The sequence below is a fragment of the Rhinopithecus roxellana genome, chromosome 7, assembly GCF_007565055.1.
Source record: "Rhinopithecus roxellana isolate Shanxi Qingling chromosome 7, ASM756505v1, whole genome shotgun sequence".
Lineage (NCBI taxonomy): Eukaryota > Metazoa > Chordata > Mammalia > Primates > Cercopithecidae > Rhinopithecus > Rhinopithecus roxellana.
The window spans coordinates 90,227,448-90,254,020 of record NC_044555.1 but is presented as its reverse complement, the minus strand read 5'-3'; the positions used below and the strand labels follow the sequence as shown (position 1 = coordinate 90,254,020).

The window sequence follows — 26,573 nt, the reverse complement described above, 5'->3', positions numbered from 1 at the left end:
CTTTTTGAGATGGAGTTTTGCTCTTGTTGCTGAGGCTGGAGTGCAATGGTGTGTCTCAGCTCACTGCAACTGCCACCTCCTGGGTTCAAGCGATTCTCCTGCCTCAGCCTCCCAAGTAGCTGGGATTATAGGCGTGCGCCACCACATCTGGCTAATTTTGTATTTTTAATAGAAACGGGGTTTCACCATGTTGGTCAGGCAGGTGTTGAACTCCTTACTTCAGATGATCCACCCACCTCGGCCTCCCAAAATGCTGGGATTACAGGCGTGAGCCATCATGCCCGGCCAAGCAAAAACTCTTGATCCCATTTCTCCACCACCTCCATTTCTCAAATTTGCCTCATTTCATATCCTTTAAAGTCACTTCAAGGTTGGGTGCAGTGGTGCACACCAATAATCCCAGCTCTTTGGGAGGCCAAGGCAGGAGAATTGCTTAAGCCCAGTAGTTAGAGACCAGCCTGGGCAACACAGCGAGACCCTCATCTCTACAAAAGATTAAAAAATTAGCCAGGCATGGTAGTGTGCGCCTGTAGTCCCAGCTACCCAGGAGGCTGAGGTGGGAGGATCACCTCAACCTAGGAGGTCGAGGCTGCAGTGAGCTGTGATTGCACCACTGCAGTTCGGCCTGGGCGACAGTGAGACCCTGCCTCCAAAAAAAAGAAAAAGAAAATAAAAGTTCATTTCAATCAGGTCATTCTTTGCCCACAACTTCACCAAAACTGTCCATCAAGGTCACTTATGACCAATTCTCGGCCCTCACATGACTTGCAGTGGCAGCATCTGACAGATACGCACTCTCTGTGATTCACTTTCCTCACTTGGCTCCCATGACCCAACCTCTAGGTTTCCTCTCACCTCACTGACCATGCCTCCTCACTCTTGCTGGAGCCTCCTTTTACCACCTAATGCTGCAAACCCCAGGGCTTAGTCCTTAGTCTTAAGTTTGTCTACAATCACTCCTTTGGTTATCGCACTCTGTCTCATGACTTAAATTTCATTTACATACCAACAACTCCCAAATTTACATCTCCACTCTAGACCTGTCTCCATAACTCAGATTTGTACGTGTATCTCCTCTATGATGTCTAACCAGATGTCTCAAAAGTAAGTGTCTGCTCAAATGTTACCTTCTCAGCAAAACCCTGACCATACTTGTAACCCAAATCCTCCTTATACCTCTTTTTACCTCCCCAAGTACGTATCACCTTATAATATGCTGCACCACTCACCTATGTCTGTGTACCTCTGCTAGAATGTAATGTCTATGAGGGAAAGAAACTTTCCTGTGTTTTGTTCACTAATGTATATCCCAAGTGCCTACAATACTGCCCAGCGTATAGAGTAAGTACACAACATTCATTTGTTAAATATATGAATGCTAATCTTCAAGTAAAAGTTTGGTCATTAAGATATTAGTTCTTAACCCTCTAAAAACAACAAAGGCAGGTGCAGTGGCTCATGCCTATAATTACAACACTTTGGGAGGCCAAGGTGGGAGGATTGCTTCGGCCTGGGCAACATAGTGAGACCATCTCTAAAAAATTTTTAAATTAGCCGGGCATGGTGGTATGGGGCTGTGGTCCCAGCTGCTTGGGAAGCTGAGGTAGGAGGATCATTTCAGCCCAGGAGGTCAAGGCTGCAGTGAGTCATGATCATGCCACTGCACTCCAGCCTGGGCTACAAAGCAAGACCCCGCTTCAAAAAATAAATAAAAGTAAGAAAAAATATTATAAAAGCATCCATATTTTGCCTATAATACACAAATAAGTTTTAGACCCAGCATCTACTGTCACTTTACTGTGAAAGATATGGAAGTTAACATTTCGACTTCTCCACTTCCCCAAATATTTTATAGCTAGTTTTATATTAAATGAATTCAATGCTCATTTCTAGTTTTTTTAAAATCAGTTTCTCCATTCTGGGGTTCTTTCTATTGATCGGTCCTTTAATCTGCTAGATTCAATACCAAATAGTTCCCCCATCCAAGAAAGGCCAATGGGTGCTACAGTCCCTGAATTTCTGCATACTTGAAATGTTGGTCCATGGCCTTTACTTGAAGAATGAATTGGCTGAATATAAAACTCTTAGGTTACAATTTCCTCAGAACTTTGCAGACATTGTTTCACTGTCTCCTAGCACTAAGCATTTCTGTGTGGATGTCCCTATAATTCTTGATCCTTAAAGTTCACTAAATAACAGTATGATTATGATTTGGTTGTTTTACCATTTTGACAATTTCTTGGAACAAAAAAGATTCTAATCTTTATTTCAGGAAAAAAATCTTCCATTATAAATATTTTTCTAGTTCATCAGTAGTTCTCTTCCGGAATTTCACTTATGTGTGTTTGTGTCCTTTATCTTTCTCCATATCTATCCTTCTTCTCCATAAGCATTTTCACGATTTTATTTTCTTAACATTTCATTTTGTGATTTCCTAAAGCCCAATCCCTCTGTCCTTGGCTATACGCTAAGACACATTTTGTCTTATTGTTGCTTCTATGATGGCTTTTACCTTGATCATATTTTTTTCTCTTCAGCTTCTTTCTGGATTTTGTCAGTTTATACTCTAACTGTCCCTATTGCCTTGTAATATATAATAAATAAATTTTTTTTGTTTTGGTAGAGATGGGATCTCACTGTGTTGCCCAGGCTGGCCTCAAACTCCTGGCCTTAAGCAATCCTTCCATTTCCTACAGTCCTGGGATTACAGGTACGAGTCACCACACCTGGCCTGTCTCAAGTTTTTAAAAAGATATCATATTGTTTGCAATTTCACTGAGCCTGCAGACCAGTGCTAACCAAGAGAACTTTCTTTGATGAAGGAAATGTTCTGCACTAGCCACATGTAGCTATTGAGTACTTGAAATGTGACTGGTACAATGTAGGAACTGTATGTTTAATTCATTTGAACAACTTTAGCCAAATATGTGGCTAGTGGCTACTATTAGAGGAAATCTCCAAATTCAAAGGGCTCCCATGCACGAAAATACAATGCATAAACAAACAAACAACAAAAAACCTACAGCCAAACATGGTGGCTCACACCTGTAATCCCAACACTTTGGAAGGCCAAGGTGGGAGGATCACTTAAGCGAGAAGTTTGAGACCAGCCTGGACAACACAGTGAGACCCCATTGCTACAAATAAATTATCTGGATGTGGTAGCACGTGCCTGCAGTCCCAGCTCCACAGGAGGCTGAGACAGGAGGACTGTTTGAGCCCAGGAGTCCAAGGTTGCAGCAGTGAGCCATGACCACACCACTGCACTCTAGCCTGGGCGACAGAGCAAGATCCTGTCTCAAAAAAAAAAAAAAAAGAAAGAAAGAAAAGAGAAAAAGGAATACAAAGGGGAAAGGGGACAATAGATTTCTAGGGGAAAAAAAGCTGTATGCAAAAATGTAATCAAAGTGATCAATGGTTATGCTGCGAATGATATTTTCACAATCAAAATAATGTAAGCACTGTGTACTGATTTTCTACTTTATTGGAAGGCTAATGGTTATAGAACATACATGGATTGGCTGGGCGTGGTGGCTCATGCCTGTAATCCCAGCACTTTGGGAGGCCAAGGCAGGCGGATCACCTGAGGTGAGGAGTTCAAGACCAGCCTCATGGAGACCAACATGGAGAAACCCCGTCTCTACTAAAAATAGAAAAATTAGCCAGGAGTGTTGGCGCATTCCTGTAAGCCCAGCTACTCAGGAGGCTGAGGCAGGAGAATTGCCTGAACCCAGGAGGCAGAGGTTGTGGTGAGCCAAGATCACACCATTGCACTCCAACCTGGGTAACAAGAACGAAACTCCATCTCAAAAAAATAAAAATAAAAGAGAACTTAAGATGGATCAGCCTCAACAATACAAAGTAAACATAGATTGGAAGGTAGGCTGAACAGCTTAAAGAAAGTGGAGGCAAAGGCACTGATATCCTCATCTTAAAAAGCAGGAGTCAAAAGATACTGTCCACATTTGATGGAACAAGAAATAAAGATGTTAATGTATTACTTAAATTTTGAAAGGTAAAAGAACCAAAAATTGAAACACACCTATCATGAAAAGTCATGGGAAAGGGATGTGAGAACAAAAGTGAGCAAAATTGTCAGCTATCACAGCAGGACATGAAGAAAGAACATATGAAACGGAAGTAATAAAAATCAAGAAAGTGGCCGGGCGTGGTGGCTCACGCCTGTAATCTCACCACTTTGGGAGGCCAAGGTGGGCAGAACACAAGAGACCAGCCTGGCCAACACGGCGAAACATCGTGAAACATCGTCTCTACTAAAACTACAAAAATTAGCCAGGCAAGGTGGCAGACGCCTGTAATCCCAGGTACTCAGGAGGCTGAGGCAGGGAGATCGCTTGAACCTGGGAGGTGGAGGTTCAGTGAGCCGAGATCACGCCACTGCACTCCAGCCTAGATGACAGAGCGAAACTCTGTCTCAAAAAAAAAGTCAAGAAAGTATATTATTTAAAATCATATAGATAAGTACCATTAGAAATAGCTGAAAGAGAAAGTATAAGTCCTCACGTAATGTCATTGGTAGGTTCTCAGAAATTGTGACTTTCAGCCAAACAACGTAGTGTAACAAAAGCAATTTTTTGGCCAGGCGCAGTGGCTCACGCCTGTAATCCTAGCCCTTTGGGAGGCCAATGCGGGAGGATCACTTGACGTCAGGAGTTCGAGATCAGCCTGGTCAACATGGTGAAACCCCGTCTCTACTAAAAATACAAAAATTAGCTGGGCAGGGTGCTGCACATGTGTAGTCCCAGCTACTTGGGGGACTGTGGCACGAGAACTGCTTGCACTAGGGAGGCAGAGGTTGCAGTAAGTCGAGATAGCGCCACTGCACTCCAGCCTGGGTGGCAGAGTGAGACATTGCCTCAAAAAAAAAAAAAAATTACAGTAGGCTAATTGACATGAACAAGAGTTAAGTTCCTATGGCATATTTCTGGTCACAAAAACATCACCAAACTTCTATGTATAGTCTAAAACACTTCTAGCATTAAACGTGGAAATAAATATGCGCTATACATATATTTAAGAAAGATTAGTAAAAACAAGATGATAATTTGCCCAATGATTCTAGATCAGGGTCGTGGGTGTAGAAGCCTCTCCAGCAGCTCAGGGTACCAGGCAGGAACCATCACAGGGCATGCTCAGTCACATTGGGACAGTGTAGACATGCCAATTAACCTAATGTGCACAGCTTTGGGATGTGGGAGGAAACCCACACGGACATGAGGAGAATGTGCAAACGCCACAGGGACAGTGTCCCCAGCAGAAAGTCGATTTTCTTTCTCATCAACATTATAAGGAAATAACATGTTATTCCAGGACCTGCTACGGTTGCCTTTGGGGGGATGAGCCAGGAAGAACAAAGGGTAGGTAAGGCAAAGGATTACTGCTTTAAAATAGTTTTTCAATGAATAAACCCAATATGGTCTATCCATACAACAGAATCCTATTTAGCCTTAAAAAGGAAGGAAATTCTGACACAAGCTACAACATGAATAAATCTTGAAAAATCATGCTAGGTGAAATAAGTCAGCCAGCCACAAAAGGAAAAATACTGTATGATCCCACTTATAAGAGGTAGCCAGGGTAGTCGAATTCCTAAGAGACAGAAAGTAGGAAGGTGGCTGCCAGGGGCTGGGAGGAGGGGATCAGGGAGTTAGTGTTTAATGGGTATGGAGTTTGTTTTGCAAGATGAAGAGTTCTGGGGATTGATGATACTGATGGTTGCTCAACAGTGTGAATGCACTTAATGCCACTGAACTGTATACTTAAAAAATTGTTAAGATGGTAAATTTTATGTGTATTTTATAATTAAAAACTAATTTTAAAAACTAAATTAAAAGCTTTTGGCACAATTCCACAACTATCACCTCTCCTTTTTTAAACATCCCTCATGATACTGGAAGATATTTTATTGAAAAAAGTAATTGCTTAAAGAGGAAAGGCTAATTTGGGGCCTTTAGTAAACAGAAAAGCTAATAATAAAAGCTCTAGGGGATTGTTGCTTGGCCCATTTGGCTTTTATCGTTATTGAGATACAGTTTACATAACAAAATTCTCCATTTTAAAGTGTACAATTAAGTGATTTTTAGTACATTCACTGTGGTGCAACCATCACCACCCTTCTAATTCCCCATAAAGAAACACCATACCCATTAGCAGTCAGGCCCAACTCATTCTTCCCCCAATCTCCTGGAAACCACTCATCTACTTTCTCTATGGATCTGCCTCTTCTAGACATTTCACATAGATGGAATCATACAACATGTGGTCTTTTTCGCCTGGCTGCTTTCACTAAGCATAATGCTTGAAAGATAAGAAATGATCTCTTAAACCCAGAAAAGAGAAGTCATTAAACAGTCATTAAAATAAGCTCAAATAAAATCTTTTTTGGGTTTTTGTTCTTGTTTTTGTTTTTGTTTTTTTTTTTTTTTTTTGAGACAAGGTCTCGCTCTGTCACCCAGGCTGGAATGCAGCACGCAATCATGGCTCACTGTGGCCCTGACTTGGGCTCAAGCAATCCTTCCACCTCAGCCTCCTAGGCAAGCGCCACCATACCCGGTGTTTCTTTTTTTAATTGTTTCTAGAGATGGGGTCTCCCGATGTTGTCAAGTCTAGTTTGAATTCCTGGGCTCAAGTGATCCTCCTGCCTCAGCCTCCAAAAACGCTGGGATTACAGGTGTGAGCCATTGTGCCAGGCCTCAAAATCTTAACACTGCAACTCTGATTGCCACATTTCAATAAAGATTGAAAAGACCTTGTGCTCATCTTGAGAACAACTGAAATTATCTAGGAGGCACAGACAAGAGGGAAAAATCTATGCCATGAGGACACAATCAGTCTCAAACTCTAATTAAACTTGAAGTCAATAAACCTATGGCCAATACTCACAAGGTAGACATAAATTCATTCACTAAATCCCAGCCTCCCAGACACCTAATAAATCTTTAAACAGGCTAATTTGAGAGAAAAATAAAGAGGATTTTACTTCCTAAGTAAGTTACCTCAAGGGGCAGTATGAATACACAAATCTTTTCTAAAGTTTTAACAAGATTCACACCTGTGATCTTGGGACTGCTGTCAAGGAAGGAAACCAGGCCTTTCCTTACCATACACTTCACTTCACTATTGCTAAGATAAAATTAGGTTCTGTGAACAATAAGCCTATTCTAACTTACTATGACAAGTCTAATAGTCTTACTACCTAATTACCAGAATGTTTTTTAAACCTCGAACCCCAAAATCCAATCAAAAGAGAAACTGTAGGATAGACTTGGTATTAGTCAACATCCTCAGGGTCCCTGTGTGGATGGCTACTTAATACTCAATGAAAGCCGGGCTCGGTGGCTCACGCCTGTAATCCCAGCACTTTGGGAGGTCAAGACAGGAGAATCACCTGAGATCAGGAGTTTGAGACCAGCCTGGCCAACATGGCAAAACCCCATCGCTACTAAAAATAACAAAAATTAGCTGAGTGTGGTGGCGCACACTTGTAATCCCAGCTACTCCGGAGGCTGAGGTAGGAGAATCGCTTGAACCCAGGAGATGGAGGTTGCAGTGAGTCAAGATCGCACCACTGCACTCCAGCCTGGGGGGACAGAGCAAGACTCCATTTCAAAAAAAAAAAAAAAATCCAATGAAGATATCAAAGATGGGTATTTCCTCCTAAAAGGATATCTGAGCAACTATTATGTCCCAGGTACTATGGTAGTTTCCCTGTATTTTATTATGAAATCAATGACAACAACCCCAGTACTTAGATGTTTTGTCTCTACTTGACATATGTGAAAACAGAGCACCTAAAAGACTGAGTAACTTGCAGGAAGTATTCTGTCAAGAAGGCAAATGCTTTAGTAGATAAATACCTTTAAATTTCACTCTTAGATCTTCCTCTCTTAACTTCCTCCTCAGGAACCCTCTTTGTGGGGTTAAAATTCCACCTTATTTTTATTATATAGCGTATAAGAGACTTGAAAGAATTGGGTACGATCTGATCTCCTTTAATTCTTGAAACTTTCCTGGAGTGGTTCAAAGGTTTAGTGAAATTAGCCTCATTCTGTAGACCAGGAATTAAAGGAACAGTACCAGTCAGGTCCCTGTCCTAAGTTAGAGTGATCTGTAGCATGGTGTCAGAGACATAAGTAATGAAAAATAGTTGAAGAGGTCTAAAACTAGTAAAACAATAACTGATTTCTTTATACATTCAGGGGGAAGAGAAAGGAATAACTGTTACAATCCCACCCTGTACCTGCCCTTACCCAAGAAGAATTCCCTGATGGGACAACAGAAACGTCACAATGAAGCTAAGCGACATTGAGCCTTGGTAGCCCAATGGATGCCACTGACTGAAAGCCTCTGGATAACGACAGCAATGGCTAGCAGTGACTGACAGGATCTCTCATTCTCACAACCACCCTGGAAGTCAAGCAGTATTACTGGCATTTCACAAATAAGGAAGCTAATACAAAAAGGTTAGTTAACTTGCCCGAATTCATTCAGCTAATGAGTAGCAGAGCTGGTATCCAAATCCAAGGCTGTCTGACTCAGCCGCAAGCTGAGTTTCTATACACCAGATGTTGCTTCTCTAAGATAGGCAAGGAGAGGTATGTTCTCTCTCTCCCTCCCTCCTTTTCTTTTCCCTCCCCAGACCCATTACCTCACAAAGTAATCATATATCTGTTCAAAGGGCAAGGTGACATTTTTGTCTAGGTTTCAGTAGATAAACAGTAAATATTAACCAAAAGGCCAGTCTGAAGCTCCAATTGCTTGTAATGCTTTCAAAATAGAGACCTTTTCCCAACCTTGTTTTTGGCAGGGGAAGGGAGAAACTAAAACATCTTTGCCTATTTGAGTGCTTTATTCTTGTTATAAAGCTAGCCAACACCTAGATTGAACATAATACTGAAAACTCTTAAGTCATTAATTGTAGTGTTGATTTCTAAATAAACTTCAGTGTCTATAGTAAAGACACAATTTTAGATGGATTAAAATAACCTCTTTCTGAATTTTATCCGAAAAAGTTTTAAAAAGATGCTTGAGGTGATTATAGTTAATAACAATGCACTGTATACTTGAAAATCACTGAGACTAGATTTTAAGTGTTCTCACCACAAAAAGGTAAAAATGTGAGGTAATGTACGTTAATTAGCTCTACTCAGCCATTCCACAACACATACATATTTCAAAACATCATGTTGTACACCATAAATACATACCATTTTTATTGGGCAACTAAAACAATTAATTTAAAAAATGAAATAAAATTTAAGAATGTTCAATACACTTTCTCCAAAATATCCTTAGTTCAGTAAATAACACTTCTCAGAAATATTCCCATGTAGAGATATATTTTTCAAATTCCAAACTTTTTCCTGTGTTTTATCAAATGGTTTTTTAAAAGGTGGTAGGGTACATACATAAAAATAATAAAATACATATACCTAGCCAATAATTAACCCATGAACAAAGGAGTAAATATTTTACTAACTCTTCTGTGCTAATAGTCCCTAGAATCAATCAATAAACTATTTGATTGTGTTGACCCTCAGAGTTTATACGTTAAAGATAGGGGTTTGGACTTTATGTATTTATTTGCTCCCTGGTTTAAAAAAACTGGCAGGGTACATACATAAAAATAATGGTAAAATACATACCTAGCCAATAATTAGCCCATGGAACGAAAGAGTAAATATTTCACTATCTCTTCTGTGCTAACAGTCCCTAGAATCAATCAATAAACTATCAGATTGTGTTGACCCATAGGGTTTATACATTAAACACACGGGTTTGGACTTTATGTATTTATTTGCTCCCTGAACCACGTTTTATTGGATGTCTACTATGACCAAAGTCATGCTTAATTAGGAGCTAATATTAGAATGATTGGTCAAAATACCTAAACTAGATTACCAGGCAAACCAGGGCCACCTCATTACATATTTGCAGGAGTCCCTTTACATTGTAGTTGTATGCAGCAACCCTGTAAATAAATCTTTAGCATGTCTATCTGCTCCTCCTCTAGTAACAGTTTTGCCATGTGCCCAGCTGCATAAGCCAGAAACCAAGAAGTGAGCTGCAAACCCTCCCCTCTTCCTCAACCCTAAATTTAATCCAAATTCTACTTCCTAAGTATGTCATGAATCAGTTTCTGCTGAATTCTACTGATAAAACCTTATTTCAGGCCAGGCGCGGTGGCTCATGCCTGTAATCCCAGCAATTTGGGAGGCCAAAGCAGGCGAATCACGAGATCAGGAGATCGAGACCATCCTGGTTAACACAGTGAAACCCCGCCTCTACTAAAAATACAAAAAATTAGTCGGGCATGGTGGCACACGCCTGTAGTCCCAGCTACTCGGGAGGCTGAAGCAGGAGAATCGCTTGAACCCAGAAGGTGGAGGTTGCAGTGAGCCGAGATCACACTGCTGCACTCCAGCCTGGGGGACAGAGCGAGACTCCATCTCAAAAAAACAAAACACAAATTTATTTCGAACTATTATCAACTTTTTCTTACCTGAACTACCACAATAACCTTCTGATATGTACTTTTTGTTTCTGAATTCACTCTTAACTTGCACCTGCCCTGAACATGCCATTATCTAAACTATAAATCTAAACATGTTATTATTAATCTGTCTAAAACCCTTTAACAGCTTCCCACGTCCAAAAAGTAAAGCAGGCGTCTATGTTCAAGAGCCTTTGTGTTTTGGGCCCTATTTGCCAATCTTCTTTCTCACCACTTCCCCCACACTCCTCACCAGACATTATTAGCACCCAAAGAATAGGTCTGTGAACCCTCAATGATCTCTCACATCTCTCTGCCTTTCTTCCCTCCTCAGCCACCTAATGAACATTTTATTTTATATGCCCTTCAGATTGAGTTCACGTCAAATTATTTTTTAAAGCTTTGAAAACGGTTTTTTTTTTAATCCTTGTCTTTGAGAAGTAAATACTGAAATACTTATGAAAAAAATGTTCTGTGGAATTTGCTTCAAATACAGGAGGGAGGAAAATGAATAGGAGATGAAATAAACTTGGTCAATATCTTCAAGTGAGCTTCCATAGAACTTCAGTTTATAATGCTTTTATAGCATTCATCTCCCTCAAGCGTACCAAAAATTTTCCTTTATTTAAAATTTTCTTTTATTTATTTTTTTTGAGACAGTCTCGCTTTGTCACCGGAGTGCAGTGGCGCGTGATCAGTTCACTGCCACATCTGCCTCCCGGATTCAAGCGATTCTCCTGCCTCAGCCTCCTAAGTAGCTGGGATTACAGGTGCGTGCCACCATGCCCGGCTAATTTTTGTATTTTTAGTAGAGACGGGGTTTCACCATGTTGGTCAGGCTGGTCTCGAACTCCTGACCTCGTGATCCGCCTGCCTCAGCCTCCCGAAGTACTGGGATTACCGGTGTGAGTCACCGCGCCCGGCCCCATTTTCTTAGTGCTTCTAAAGTACTTTGTATATCTATTTATATACCTTCCTACACTCAACTGTAATTGCCTGTTTCTGTTTCTCTTCCCTCCGAGTCTGTGAACTCTTAAAAAGCCAGAGAGTTTGCTGTTCATCTCCAACCCCTAGTGAGGTTTGCAGCTCATTATCGCTAATCAATAAATGTTTTCTGAATGAATGAAGGCAAAAGAAAAATCAACACTGGCAAGAGTAAAAATAATAGCTTATATGAGATTCCTTTTTCTCATGTAAACACAAATTTGAAAAAAATTAACACTTTTCAGTTAGAAAAACAACAGGATGGGGTTTGGAAGCTGTCTGGGCTTCTGCTAGAATGAGTTAAATAAGAAAATGCTTAACCCCTCCCAACAAATTATTTTTTAACACTGTTGAAATTTGGTATTCATTAATATTGTAAATTGTAGTTATCTTTGGAATTCTATTTGCCTCCCCATCTACCAATAAGCACTATATATCATGAACTCTACTGCTGTGTAGTATTAAGTTATACACAAATACATACAAACATACATACACAGAGAGAGACAGAGAGAGGAAGCGGGGGCAATAAGAGAATTAAGAGTGGACACTTTGGAATAAAACATAACTGGTTTCAAAGCTCACCCTAATGCTGCTGGGTGTGACCTTGGAGAAGCTATTATTTGAGGCTGCAGTGCACTATGATCAGGCCTGCAGAAAGCCACTGTACATCTATAGGCATATATGTATGTATGTATGCCAGGCATGTATGTATGCCTGGGCAACACGGTGAGATCTCATCTCAAAAACTAACTATATTTTCAATTCCGGCACATAGATATTATTTATTGAAGATTTACTATTACCTATTTTTATTGTTATCAAGAGACAATAGCTACGGGTAAGGAAGAAATGTTACCGTTAATGCCTTGGATGAGGCATGATGTACAGACTTTCAGCTGTAACATTCATATATTCATTTATTCAACAAATATTTATTTCATACCTAATACACACATGGTGTGATAAGCAGCAAAGATGCAGTAAATAGTTCCTGTCCTCAAGAAACATATAATTAACTTAGAAGCCAATCATAAAATCTAGATTGCAAAGACTAAAGAAGTCAGTCATCCTGACCTCAAAGGTAGTTATATACTGTGACAATGAACATCTGTGTCTATACACAACCATGATATTATAAAGAATGAGGACTGCTTCATCATCATTTATTGTTGTTTTGTGTGGTTTTTTGGTTTTTGGTTTTTTAAAGATGGGGTCTCGCTCTGTCACCCAGGTTGAAGTGCAATGGTATGATTATAGCTCACTGCAACCTCAAACTCCTGTGCTCAAGGGATCCTCCTGCCTCTGCCTCCTGAGCAGCTGGGACTATAGGCACACGCCACCATACCAGCTAATCTTTTTTTCGGGGTGGGGGAGGAGTGGGGGTAGAGATGGGGGGGTCTCACCATGTTGCCCAGGCTGGTCTCGAACTCCTTACCCTCAAGAGATCCTCCCACCTCAGCCTCCCAAAATGCTGGGATTACAGGTGTGAGCCACCTTACCTGGCCCATCATCATTTTAAATGAGGCCTGCAAAGGGAAGAAACCTGCCAAGATGGATACTAAAGACATTATAAAAGCTGTTTATTAGACACTCAGATCCAGTAACTTACTGAAACTTTTAAAGAAAAGAGAGTACTTGGACATCTGGCCACATTTCTGACCTAAAGATAAAGAGTTTAATAAATATAAGAATTCAGAGATACTACCATCTCTCATCACAATATGAAAAAGCAGTAAAGTTGACTACCAATAATGGTATCTCCACATTCTCTATCATGGATTAAATTAGCCCATACTTCCTCTATATACTTATGACAAAACCTTTGTTAATCCTTAACTTCTGAAATCAATATAGATGTTTTAGGGGGGCTTTGGGAGGGGTTTTTTTTTTTTTTTTTTTTAAAGAAACAGGGTCTCTTTCTGTCGCCCGGGCTGGAATACAGTGGCGCAATCAAGGGTCACTGTAACCTCTGAACTCCTGGGCTCAAGCGACCCTCCCATCTAGGCTTCCCAAAGTGTTGCGATTACAGGCATAAGCCATTGTGCCCGACCTCAATATAGGTTTTAAGTTAAAATGCATCATTAAGGCCAGATGCGGTGGCTCACGCCTGTAATCCCAGCACTTTGGGAGGCCAAGGCAGGCAGACTGCTTGAGGCCAGAGTTTGAGACCAGCCTGGCCAACATGACGAAACCTTGTCCCTACTACAAATACAAAAATTAGCCAGGCGTGGTGGCACGCACCTGTAATCACAGCTACTCAGGAGGCGGAGGCAGGAGAATTGCTCGAACCCAGGAGGTGGAGGCTGCAGTGAACCAAGATCGTGCCACTGCACTCCAGCCTGGGCGACAGAGCAAGATTCTGTCTCAAAAATAAATAATTAATTAATTAAAATAAAATTCATCATTAAGTATCTTTGCTGGGAGGCGCAGCCAAGAGAAATATTAATTAATTCTAAAGTGTTCAACTGGTTTGATCCCAAAGCCAGTGGTAAATTAAATTTTAAAATATGATCATTACTTTGAAAGGAAAGGGGATGATGAAGTAGAGGGAAGTAAGAGTGCAAAAGTGCCTATATAGGCCAGGCAAGGTGGCTCACACCTGAATTGCAGAATTTAGGGAGGCTGAAGTGGGCGAACTGCTTGAGCCCAGGCTGGTTCAAGACCAGGTTCAAGACCAGCCTGGACAACGTGACAAAACCCCCTCTCTACAAAGAATACAAAAATTAGGCGGGTGTGGTGGCGCATGCCTGTCATCCCAGCTACTCGGGAGGCTGAGGCGGAAAGATTGCTTGAGCCCAGGAGGCAGAGGTGGTAGTGAGCCGCGATGGCACCACTGCACTCCAGCCTGGTAAGGGAGCGAGACTTCATCTCAAAAAAAACAGTAATAGAGAAGACAAAAGAACTACTAAAGGCCACCATCTCTAAATCCAACTTAAAAACAACCATTTCATTATAGTGAAATACGGGAATATCACATGTGTGCATGCAAATGCTCATGTGTGTATGTATTTGTTTAAATGTATATCCGCATTATTTGAGCTTGGATATGTTTTATTTTATTTTTTTTTTTTTTTTTTTTTTTTTTTTTTTTTGAGACGGAGTCTCGCTCTGTTACCCAGGCTGGAGTGCAGTGGCCGGATCTCAGCTCACTGCAAGCTCCGCCTCCCAGGTTCACACCATTCTCCTGCCTCAGCCTCCCGAGTAGCTGGGACTACAGGCGCCCGCCACCTCGCCCGGCTAGTTTTTTGTATTTTTTAGTAGAGACGGGGTTTCACCATGTTAGCCAGGATGGTCTCGATCTCCTGACCTCGTGATCCGCCCGTCTCAGCCTCCCAAAGTGCTGGGATTACAGGCTTGAGCCACCGCGCCCGGCATATATGTTTTATTTTAAAAGGAAAAATTATATTACTAAAATATATACTCATACATAAAACATATTAAAATACACTAACAACAGCCATTTATGTTCATCCATATTTACTTTTTCGGGAACATTAAAATATATATAAATTAGAAGAAACCCAGGGCCTAAAGATGACTACAAATAAGATTTTTAATGAAAATTTTACAAGTTTGTAAAATTTTACATGTCTTGTATTACAGATTCTGTATACAGAATCTATACATCTCCTCTTGTATACAGAATCTGTAATACAAGAACCTGATATGCTGAGTCAATTGTTACTAAAGCAACTCCAGGTTTTTTTCAATGACTTCCTTGGAGAGCTGAACTTCCTAAAAGAGGAGAAAGTAAAGGCAAGAGACAGTGTGCAGTTAAAGGGCAAAACAATACCATGCATTTTATTCCTTAGCAAAAAAGCTAAGGAAGACAGAAAAGGCAGAAAGTACAGAGAGAAGTCAAGGAGAAGTGAGAGTGCTTTCTCCTCTTCAGTATTTCACCAGGCCCTCTTCCCGTCACAAACTGGGATGAACTCAACTCTCTGCTTTCTCTAGCCTTGGTCCTGGTTTGCCCAGTCTTGTAACAGAAAATCTGGCAGTTGTAAGGGTTGAGTAACCCTTATCCAAAATACTTGGACCAGAACTGTTTCAGACTTCTGTGGATTTTGCAATATTTGCATATACGTAATGAGATTATCTTAGGGATGGGACCCAAGTCTAAACATGAAATTTATCTGTGTTTTGGCCGGGCGCGATGGCTCACACCTGTAATCCCAGCACTTTGGGAGGCCGAGGCAGATGGATCACTTGAGGTCAGGAGTTTGAGACTAGCCTGACCAACATGGTGAAACCCCGTCTCTACTAAAAATACAAAAAAAATTAGCTAGGCGTGGTGGCACGTGCCTATAATCGCAGCTACTCGGGAGGCTGAGGCAGGAGAATCGCTTGAACCCAGGGGGTGGAGGTTGCAGTGAGCCGAGGTGGAGCCACTGCACTCCAGCCTGGGAGACAGAACAAGATTGTCTCAAAAAAAAAAAAAAAAAAAAATTAATCCGTGTTTCATATACACCTTATACACATAGCCTGAAGGTAATTTTATACAATATTTTTTAACAATTTTGTGCCGAAATAAAGTTTATACGCATTGAACCTTCAGAAAGCAAGTGTCAGGTGTGGAATTTTCCACTTGAGGTGTCATGTCTGTACTTAGAAAGTTCTGGATTCTGGAGCATTTCAGATATTGGATTTTTGGATAAAGGATGCTCAATCTGCATTTTAAAATAGCATTTATGGCTGGGCGTGGTAGCTCACACCCATAATCCCAGCACTCTGGGAGGCCGAGGTGGGTGGATCACCTGTGGTCAGGAGTTCAAGACCAGCCTGGGCAACATGGTGAAAACCCGTCTCTACTAAAAAATACAAACATTAGCTGGGCTTGGTGGCAAGTGCCTGTTATCCCAGCTACTCGGGAGGCCAAGGCACGAGAATCGCTTGAACCCGGGAGGTGGAGGTTGCAGTAAGCCAAGATGGCGCCATTGCACTCCAACCTGGGCAACACAGCGAAACTCCATTTAAAAAATAAAATAGACCCCTAACCTCAGCTGGCCCCTCAATGCAGTTCAGTAATCTATCTCATAAATTCTTGGCTTCCTACACTGGCCCATCCCCAAAAGACTAAAGCTTTTCAACCCTTTGCCATTATCCTTCAGCTTTCCACCCAACCTCTGCAGTCCTTTCATATGTGCAGATGAACCTGCTACACAGACAAAATAGCTCCCAACATTCAAGCACTCCTTTTACCTTCTGTCCCTGGAAAGGGGCCTCCATCCTTAACTGCCTTCCTGTCTCAGAGAAGGGGACCCACTTTCTCTCTCCAGGACTCACCTAACAGCCACCTCCCTGCAGCCCTGGACCCTAGTCCCTTCCCCTTCTCTGGAACCTGATCCACTAGCCCTTCCTTTATTTTCAGGCTCTCTCTGTTCGTGATTTTTTTTTTTTCCCCTTAAGTCTATAAACATGTTCAACTTACTTTCGCCATCCAGGCAACCATCAAAAGCTATACTCCCACCTCTTCAGTCCCTTTGCTGACCAAAATGGCAATTTTTCCAAACTGCTGCTTCACGTAACTCCACTTCCACTAACTTCTTAATCCATCACAGCTCATCTCTTCCATCTCCTCTCCACTAGCCCATGCCTTACTGAACCTACTCTAATTTAGATACCAATGACCTAAATGCCAAACCAAAAAGCCTGCTTTCTCCTCAGTGGCTGATACTTATAGAAACTCTATCCTCAACAGTGTTGGAAACACTTTTTCTCCTCCTTCTCCTCCCAAAACCTCCTGGTTTTTCAAGGACTCTTCTCTGCCTACTTCTTAAATACCTAAAGGAGCTATACTTGACACTCTTACTCGACAAGCATGCTCTGGGGACTACCATCAATTTCCATATACGATACTGCCTATATTCTGTTGTCCTAAATTTCTTCCTCTAGCAACAAACTCTCTCAAAAGCACTGAAGTCATATTTTCAACTGACTAGAGAAAACATCCACCAGCAAGCAACTCAAATTGTAACAGATCCCAAATATTTCCCGTCCCCACCTTCCCCCACCAAACCTACTCCTCCTTTCAGGTAATGGTATGACCAGGCATCCAATCTCCCAACGTGGAACACTTAGGGTCATCCTTGAATTATCTTCCTCAAACCCCTAGCCTTTTTTATCTATCATCAAATCTCATCCATTTTTCTTCCTAATCTCTTTTGAATGCAGCTAACTCTCCCCTTTACTATTACTAATGTACTTCATACCATCTTATATATGAACCATTTCAGCAGCTCACTGCCACTAATCTCTCCCTTAGTCTTATTCCACATACAAGGATTATCATCCTAAAATAAATTCAAAACTGAAACAGGATACTGTATTTTTCCCTATCAGACTGGCAAAACCTAGAAAGAAAAATAATACTCTGTGTTGGTTCGAGTGTAAGGAAATGAACATTCTCATAAATTTGGTGAAGGGAATATTAAGGCAAAATACCAACGGAATTTAACAAAACTTCAAGCATAACCAAACTTGTAAATGTGTATACCCTTCGATCTATCAATTCTATTTCTACAAATTTATTCTAAGGAATAAAACAGAACATACACAAAGATATATAAGTGTATCCTAAAGTTCCCACCATTATCAGCAAAGGCCAGAACCTTTTTTTCTTTTTTAACACACTATACTATATGCCTGAAATGTCTTTCTGCCACCCGTGCCCTTCATCCTGTAAAACTAGAATTCATCCTTGATTTTAAAGGTCAGCTACTCCATCCCATCTCCACAGCAGTTTAGTCACACCTCTGCATCACACTACAAACTTTCTCTCCCACAGATGATCAAAAGCTCTCCAGGGATAATAGTTTTATGTATGTATTTCTTTAGCACATATCTGTATCTACACTACCTACAACAATGTCTCACACATTAAGAGTCCAATAAACACGTTGAATAAAGGCATTTTGTTCCCCTTTCCACAAATAATTCTTTGATTTTCAAAATTTCAAGAAGTTTTCAAAGGAGTTTCAAAATCTCAAAGAAGTTTCCTAAAATGCTGGTGGACTCCAATATATTAATATTAAATTCCTGTATTAAAACAGGTATTCGAGCAAAGCAAACATTCTTGTAAATTTATAAATAGCCTATGAATCCTTTATATTTTAAGTTTAGTTCCTTAAGGCATAAGAATTTCCATACTGGGTCAGAACCGTGGCCTAGCTAATCTAGAATTTTATCTCCAAAATCGGTACCAAGAAGTATGTTGTAAGAAGATAACAGCTGTCCTTCCAGATGCTAAGATAAACATGTAAAGGTGTGTTTCAAAATACTTTACTTCTCTCCAATAACCTAATATGAACACATCATACTTGATATGTTTTGGAATCATATTTCATACTATACCAGAACTCTTTTTCATGTTATCTGTTATGTAGCATTTTACATATTATATTAGTACATACGTATTACATAAACAGTACTGTGTATCCATATTCAAGAAAATAAGTAGCAGCATGGTATCTCACACCTGTAATCCTCCCACTTTGGAAGGCCAAGGCAGGCGGACTGCCTGAGCTCAAGAGTTCGAGATCAGACTGGGCAACACTGCAAAACCCCATCTCTACTAAAAATACAAAACATTAGCCAGGCGTGGTGGTGCGTGCCTACAATCCCAGCTACTAGAGAGGCTGAGGCACGAGAATCACTTGAACTCGAGAGGAAGAGGTTACAGTGAGCTGAGATCGTGCCACTGCACTCCAGCCTGGGCGACAGAGCAAACAAGACTCTCCCCCCCCAAAAAAAAAAAAAAAAAAAAAAGATTGTAAGTAGCTTGGTTAGACTTTCTTTTTCCCTACTCCTTTTAGGTTTCAAGAGCGTTCCTAATTCTAATAAAGGCTGGTAACAGCCTAATCACATCCTTCATGATTCCAAAATTCAGTTCTATTCCTTTCAGTTTTTTTTGGTTTTTTTTTGAGGAGTCGTCTTGCTCTGTCACCCAGGCTGGAGTGCAGTGGCACAATCTCGGCTAACTGCAACCTCCAGCTCCCCAGTTCAAGAGATTCTCCTGCCTCAGCCTCCCGAGTAGCTGGGATTACAGATGCACACCACCACACCTGGTTAATTTTTGTATTTTTAGTAGAGACGGGGCTTCACTATGTTGGTTGGCCAGGCTGGTCTCAAACTCCTGACCTCAGGTGATCCACCTGCCTCGGCCTCCCAAAGTGCTGGGATTACAGGCATGAGCCACCACGCCCAGCCTCACTTTTCTTAATTTTCAGTTATCTTGTAGCCTGCAAATGGAAACAACAATGCAGGTAGGTCTATCAGATTTACTTTAATTTTACAGACATTTAAGTCAGGAAAATTTCTCCCCTGATGTAAATTAGGAGAGGCAGCCTTCAAAAACACCTTTGACAATTACTGTACCCCAAGACTTACAGGAAATCATAAGGTAGTCCTCACAGTTGCCTTTGTCATCATCCTGCTGGTCCACAGGGATCCCATTGGCATCTATGACTGCTTCAGAGGCACAGTCTGCTACCAATACTTCTTCTGAAACTACGTCGGTAGTCAGAGGATCAGTGACAATTTCTGCTTCCACTACACTATCATGAACCACATGTTCAACATGTCCAACATGTCCAACGTCAGACACATGTATAGAATCACCCGTCAAGACGTGTTCGGGCATAGACATTGAGGCTGAAGTAATGTCAGAAGCTAAAACATCATCTGGGACTGTGCAATGTGCTAAAGAAACTTCTTCAGTTACATCTGAGTCCAGCACTTGCTCAGGAATGATGACCGTTTCAGATACATCTGCTTCTTCCATGATATCTGGGCACTGAACATCTTCTATAACAACGTCCTCAATAACATCTTGGATTACAACCGAATCTGGGTCATCAGGAACAAAGTTATGCACAGTTATGTCTGAATCCACAACATCTGAAACAAAAACAGTTTCTTGTACTTCCACAACAATTTGATCACCATCCATGTGTGTACCATCAGCTCCTTAAAAAAAAATTAAAATGACAAATTTCAGGTAAGTATGCATGACTACAATTAATGTAAATGTTATTTAATTTCTACTGGTAAAACATACTAGCTCCTCAGTTTTCTTAAACATTAAGATAGATTAAAGAAATAAAGAGGGAATCTATTTTTGAATCAGATGTTTTTAACCCAAGAACTTTTGTAATCAAATCAATAGATTTTTAAAAATTAGGAGAACAAAGCAATCGAGGCAGTCACAGAAGAAATATATAAATGAAAGTAAAATTCTAGGCACACTAATAAAATCCACATACAGCCAGGTGCAATGGCTCACGCCTGTATTCCCCACCACTTTGGGAAGCCAAGGTGGGGGGATCACTTGAAGCCAAGTTTGAGACCAGCCTGGGTAACACCGCGAAACCCTATCTCTACTAAAACTACAAAAATTAGCCGGGTGTGGTGGCACAAGCCTATTATCCCAACTTTCTGGGAGGCTGAAGCAGAACTGCTTGAACCCGGGAGGCGGACGTTGCAGTGAGCCAAGGTGGTGCTGCTGCACTCCACCCTGGGTGACAGAGCAAGACTCTGTTTAAAAAAAAAAAAAAAAAAAAGGGCCGGGCACGGTGGCTCACGCCTGTAATCCCAGCACTTTGGGAGGCCGAGGCGGGTGGATCACGAGGTCAGGAGATCGAGACCATCCTGGCTAACAAGGTGAAACCCCGTCTCTACTAAAAATACAAAAATTAGCCGGGCGTGGTGGCGGGCGCCTGTAGTCCCAGCTACTCGGGAGGCGGAGCTTGCAGTAAGCCAAGATGGCGCCACTGCACTACAGCCTGGGTGACAGAGCAAGACTCCATCTCTTAAAAAAAAAAAAAAAATTAAATAAGTAATGCAACTTCAGGTGACAAACATACTATTTTCCTTCATCATATGTGTTTCACCTTTTTGCTCCATCTCCCTCTCCTCAACTCATATTTGTTCTTCTTTCCATCTCTCCCATGTGTTTCTTTTACTTCTTTTTTTTTTTTTCCTTTTTCCCTTTACACGCTTCCCTTTTTGTTCTGGTGCAATATACCACCAATACGCTCCATCTATGGCTATAGAAATTTAGAAATCATCCTCTGAATCTAGGACATACAAGGATCAGAGGATAAATTAAAACAGGGACAAAAGGAGGAAAGTTGAGGAGGAAAGACAACTGGGGTGAGGAGGCTCTGGAGACAGATAGGATAAATACAAGTGCAGCTGCACTGGAGTGGTGGAGGGTAAGAGTAGTTCCAGCGGGAGCTGCCCCAACTTCACCAGGATACACTGCCTCCATCTAGCCTCCTCCCGTCCCCCTAGACCCCAACTCCCAAGGCAGTTCCTCAGAACATAGTCCCCCTACTCTAGTCCATTTTGCAGTTAAGGAATGAAGGTAGAGGATTCAATCAATTGAAGCCCAGTGAGATTAAATGACTTAACCAAGATCACACAGTTTGCACAGTGTATGGTGCTCAGAAAATATCATTCTGAATGTCACAAATGGAAATAGAAATCAAATATCCTTATCAAAAATATAAGATAAAAGAAGGCTGGGCATGGTGACTCACACCTGTAATCCCAGCACTTTGAGAGGCCAAGGTGGGCGGATCACAAGGTCAGGAGATCGAGATCATCCTGGCTAACACGGGTGAAACCCTGTCTCTACTAAAAATACAAAAAATTAGCTGGGTATGGTGGCACATGCCTGTGGTCCCACCTAATAGGGAAGCCAAGGCAGGAGAATCACTTGAACCCAAGAGGCGGAGGTTGCAGTGAGCCCAGATTGCGCCACTGCACTCCAGCCTGGGCAACAGAGCAAAACTCCGTCTCAATAATTAATTAATAAATTAATTAATTAAATATCTTGGCTTCTGTTCCAGAGAAAAGCAAAGAAAGTTTTAAAAAAAAGTCTTACCTAAATAGCTATTCAGTAAATTAGTGCCTCTGGTTGACTCAGACCAGGCTGAGTCCAACCAGGTGCCTAACTCAATGACTATGTGTCACTGGCCAGGCCCTCAGAGGAATACATAGCTTAATCAACAATCAAAAATAATCAGGCCTGGCGCAGTGGCTCACGCCTTGTAATCCCAGCACTTAGGGAGGCCAAGGCAGGCAGATTACCTGAGGTCAAGGGCTCGAGACCAGCCTGGCCAACATGGTGAAACCCCGTCTCTGCTAAAAATACAAAAATTAACCAGGCGTGGTGGTGCATGCCTGTAACCCCAGGTACTCGGGAGGCTGAGGCAGGAGAATCACTTGAACCCAGGAAGCGGAGGTTGCAGTGAGCCGAGATTACACCACTGCACTCCAGCCTGGGCAACAAACAGAGTAAGACTCTGTCTCAAAAAAAAATTCAAAGGCCAAAGAATATTAAAAATTGTAGGAAGCCAACTAATATCTATTTTAATTACATCTAGAAATAATAAAAAGAGGCTGGGCGCGGTGGCTCAAGCCTGTAATCCCAGCACTTTGGGAGGCCGAGACGGGCGGATCACGAGGTCAGGAGATCGAGACCATCCTGGCTAATACAGTGAAACCCTGTCTCTACTTAAAAATACAAAAAACTAGCCGGGCGACGAGGCGGGCGCCTGTAGTCCCAGCTACTCGGGAGGCTGAGGCAGGAGAATGGCGTAAACCCGGGAGGCGGAGCTTGCAGTGAGCTGAGATAGGGCCACTGCACTCCAGCCTGGGCGACAGAGCGAGACTCCGTCTCAAAAAAAAAAAAAAAAAAAAAAAAGAAATAATAAAAAGAATGTGTTCACTTTAGGCCGGGCGAGGTGGCTCACACCTGTAATCCCAGCACTCTGGGAGGCCAAGGCAGGAGAATCACCTGAGGTCAGGAGTTCGAGACCAGCCTGACCAACATGGAGAAATCCCATCTCTACTAAAAATACAAAATTAGCCGGACACGGTGGCACGTCTGTAATCCCAGCTACTCGGGAAGCTGAGGCAGGAGAATCGTTTGAACCCGGGAGGCGGAGGTTGTGGTGAGCAAAGATTGCAACATTGCACTCCAGCCTAAGCAACAAGAGCAAAACTCCATCTCAAAAAACAAAAAAAAGAGTATGCTCACTTTAATTTCTACAGAACTTCTACAAAATGCTTTATACTTTTCAATGTCCACAATATTATCATTAAGTAATAGATCACTAATTTCCATTTTGCATACATAAAGATGAAAGCATCTAGTGGCAAGAACACTGGTTATAAAATGTAAATCAGCCGGGCACGGTGGCTCATGCCTGTAATCCCAGCACTTTGGGAGGCCGAGGCAGGCGGATCACTTGAGGTCGGGAGTTCAAGACCAGCCTGGTCAACATGGCGAAACCCCATCTCTACTAAAAATACAAAAAAGGAGCCGGGCATGGTGGTCTGCACCAGTAATCCCAGCTACTTGGAAGGCTGAGATAGGAGAATCACCTGAACCAGGGAGGTGGAGGTTGCAGTGAGCAGAGATCATGGCCAATGTACTCTAGCCTGGGCAGCAGAGCAATTCTCCATCTCAAAAACAAAACCAAAAAAAAAAAAAAAAAAAAAAAAAAACCACAAAAAACAAAATCTAAATCACAGAGTAGAGCAGGGTAGGACACTTATTAGTTTTGTGACCTTGGGCAAGTCATTTAACCTCTGAGTTTCAGTTTCCTCATCAGTAAAATGAGGACAGTAGTATCTGCCATGCATACCTCACAGGACTGTGGTGATGATCAAATGGGAATGTATGGGAAGTGTTCTGAAAAACTGTAATGAGAGGTTTCATTATTATTATGACATATGAAAACGGAGGCCCTGGCAGATTAAGTGACTTGCTCAAAGATAAACAAATACCATTAAGTGTTATCAATCAAGACTAAAATGCAATAGCCCTTCAATCTACCACTTAGCCCATGACCTAGGTTTGCCTGTGGCAAGATTAAGTGAACAAACACTGCACATTTTTCTCCAAAGAGTTTAGTCTCTTTCAAGTACATCACTTATATTTCATGTTCCAAGGAAGAAAGAATTATAAACTTTACGTTTATCATTATCAAATTGAAATTACCAAACGAGTTAAAAGATTATCCCAAGTTGTTAAGAAACACGCACACATCCCCACTAGATTTAGAGATTTAAAGAAAATTTTTAAATTTGACCGAGCATAGTGGCTCACACTTGTAATCCCAGCACTATGGGAGACCAAGGTGGGAGGATCACTTGAGCCCAGGAGTTCGAGACCAGCCTGGGGAACAGAGCAAGACCCCTGTCTCCATAAAAACTAAAATTAGCTGGGCTTGATGGCGCACACCTGTAGTCCAAGCGACTCGGAAGGCTGAGGTAGGAGGATCCCTTGAGCACAGGAGTCTGAGGTTACAATGAGCTATAATCATGTCACCGTACTCTAGCTAGCCCAGGCAACAGGGTGAGACCATGTCTCTAAAAGAAAAATAAAATAATAATAAAAAGAAAATTTTAGGGTCGGGCGCGGTAGCTCACGCCTGTAATCCCAGCACTTTGGGAGGCCGAGGCGGGCAGATCACGAGGTCAAGAGATCGAGACCATCCTGGCCAACATGGTGAAACCCCATGCTACTAAAAATACAAAAAAATTAGCTGGGCATGGTGGCGCACACCTGTAGTCCCAGCTACTCAGGAGGCTGAGGCAGGAGAATCACTTGAACTCGGGAGGCAGAGGTTGCAGTGAGCAGAGATCATGTCACTGCACCCCAGCCTGGCGACAGAGTAAGACTCCATCTCAAAAAAAAAAAAAAAATTTAAAATTTTAAATCACTGACATTTAATTTCCTGATAAAGTTCATTGCTATTTCTTTAATATACTACAATCTGATCATTTACAGTCCAATGGAAAACTTACTAGCATTTTATTTACAGTAAAGGTAGCTACCTGGTGTGATATAAAACCCTTTTATATTTGTTTTGTTTTTTTTTTTCTCTTTCGAGACCGAGTCTCACTCTATCACCCAGACTGGAGTGCAGTGGTGCGATCTCAGCTCACTGCAACTTCCGCCTCCCAGATTCAACCGATTCTCATGCCTCAGCCTCTCAAGTAGCTAGGATTACAGCCATGCACCACCACACCCAGATATTTTTTTGTATTTTTAGTAGAGATGGGGTTTCACCACATGTTGGCCAGGTTGGTCTCGATCTCGACCTCATGATCCGCCCGCCTCGGCCTCCCAAAGTGCTGGGATTACATGCACGAGCCACCACGTCTGGCCTCAAATCCCTTTTATCTTATAAAACCAAGTATAGGCCAGGCGCAGTGGCTCACGCCTGTAATCCCAATACTTATAGAGGGCTGAGGCAGGCAGATCGCATGAGCCCACGAGTTCAAGACCAGCCTGGGCAACATGGCAAAACCCTGTCTCTACCCCCCAAAAAAAAGGAATACAAAAATTAGCCAGGCATTGTGACACACACCTGTAGCCCCAGTTACTCTGGAAGCTGAGCAGATCACTTGAGCCTGGGAGGCGGAGGTTGCAGTGGACCCAGATGGCGCCACTGTACTCCAGCCTGGGTGACAGAACGAGACCCTATCTGAAAACAAAAAAAACCCAAAACACAAGTGTAACCACTTTACAACGTTATATAATTATAAACACAGGTAATCTGAAATACATTTTTTCTAATACTGTTTTTTTCCTATTTTTAGAACTTCCTGAGTATAATTTTTCCTTGTACACTATGGGGAGTGAAGACTCCATCTTCCTGAAGCAGAAGTCTCTTTTTGGGAACTTGTGAGAGAGATGGTTATAAAAATAGGACAGGGTCAATGTGGGGGACCTTCTTTATCTGCTGGGTATTGGAGAACAGAGAAATGACAGGATCCACATGTTATTTTACAGTGAGTACTCTGATCAGCAGGCTAGATAAGAGAGACTAAGGGTAAAGAAAACAATGCAAAAGTTATTCCAGACTAAGAATGAGACGATAGAGCCTGTCTCTGTGGTAGGCACTAGGATGAAGAAGAGCAGATGTAAACAAGGAATATTTTTTCTTTTTCTTTTTTTAAATAAAGGTCCAAACAAAACTAACAAGAAATATTTTCAAAGGGAAAAACAACAGGAATTAGGGAAATAACTGGGGAAGGTATTATCTTCATAAGTGAA

The 26,573-nt window shown here is 41.7% G+C and overlaps 1 protein-coding gene across 7 annotated transcripts in view; it reads right to left on the bottom strand.

The window, feature by feature from the left end:
• ZFX (zinc finger protein X-linked) overlaps positions 1 to 26,573 on the bottom strand; it is a 69,259-nt gene that overhangs the window by 16,442 nt on the left and 26,244 nt on the right. For 5 of the 7 annotated variants that reach the window (XM_030933878.1, XM_030933875.1, XM_030933876.1 and 2 more), the window contains one exon: positions 19,886 to 20,464. In XM_030933878.1, coding sequence (XP_030789738.1) covers positions 19,886 to 20,464 — 579 coding nt within the window. Of the gene's footprint in view, positions 1 to 19,885; positions 20,465 to 24,153; positions 24,209 to 25,884; positions 26,002 to 26,573 lie in introns of all 7 variants that reach the window. The other 2 variants (XM_030933874.1, XM_030933880.1) reach the window with 2 other exon arrangements.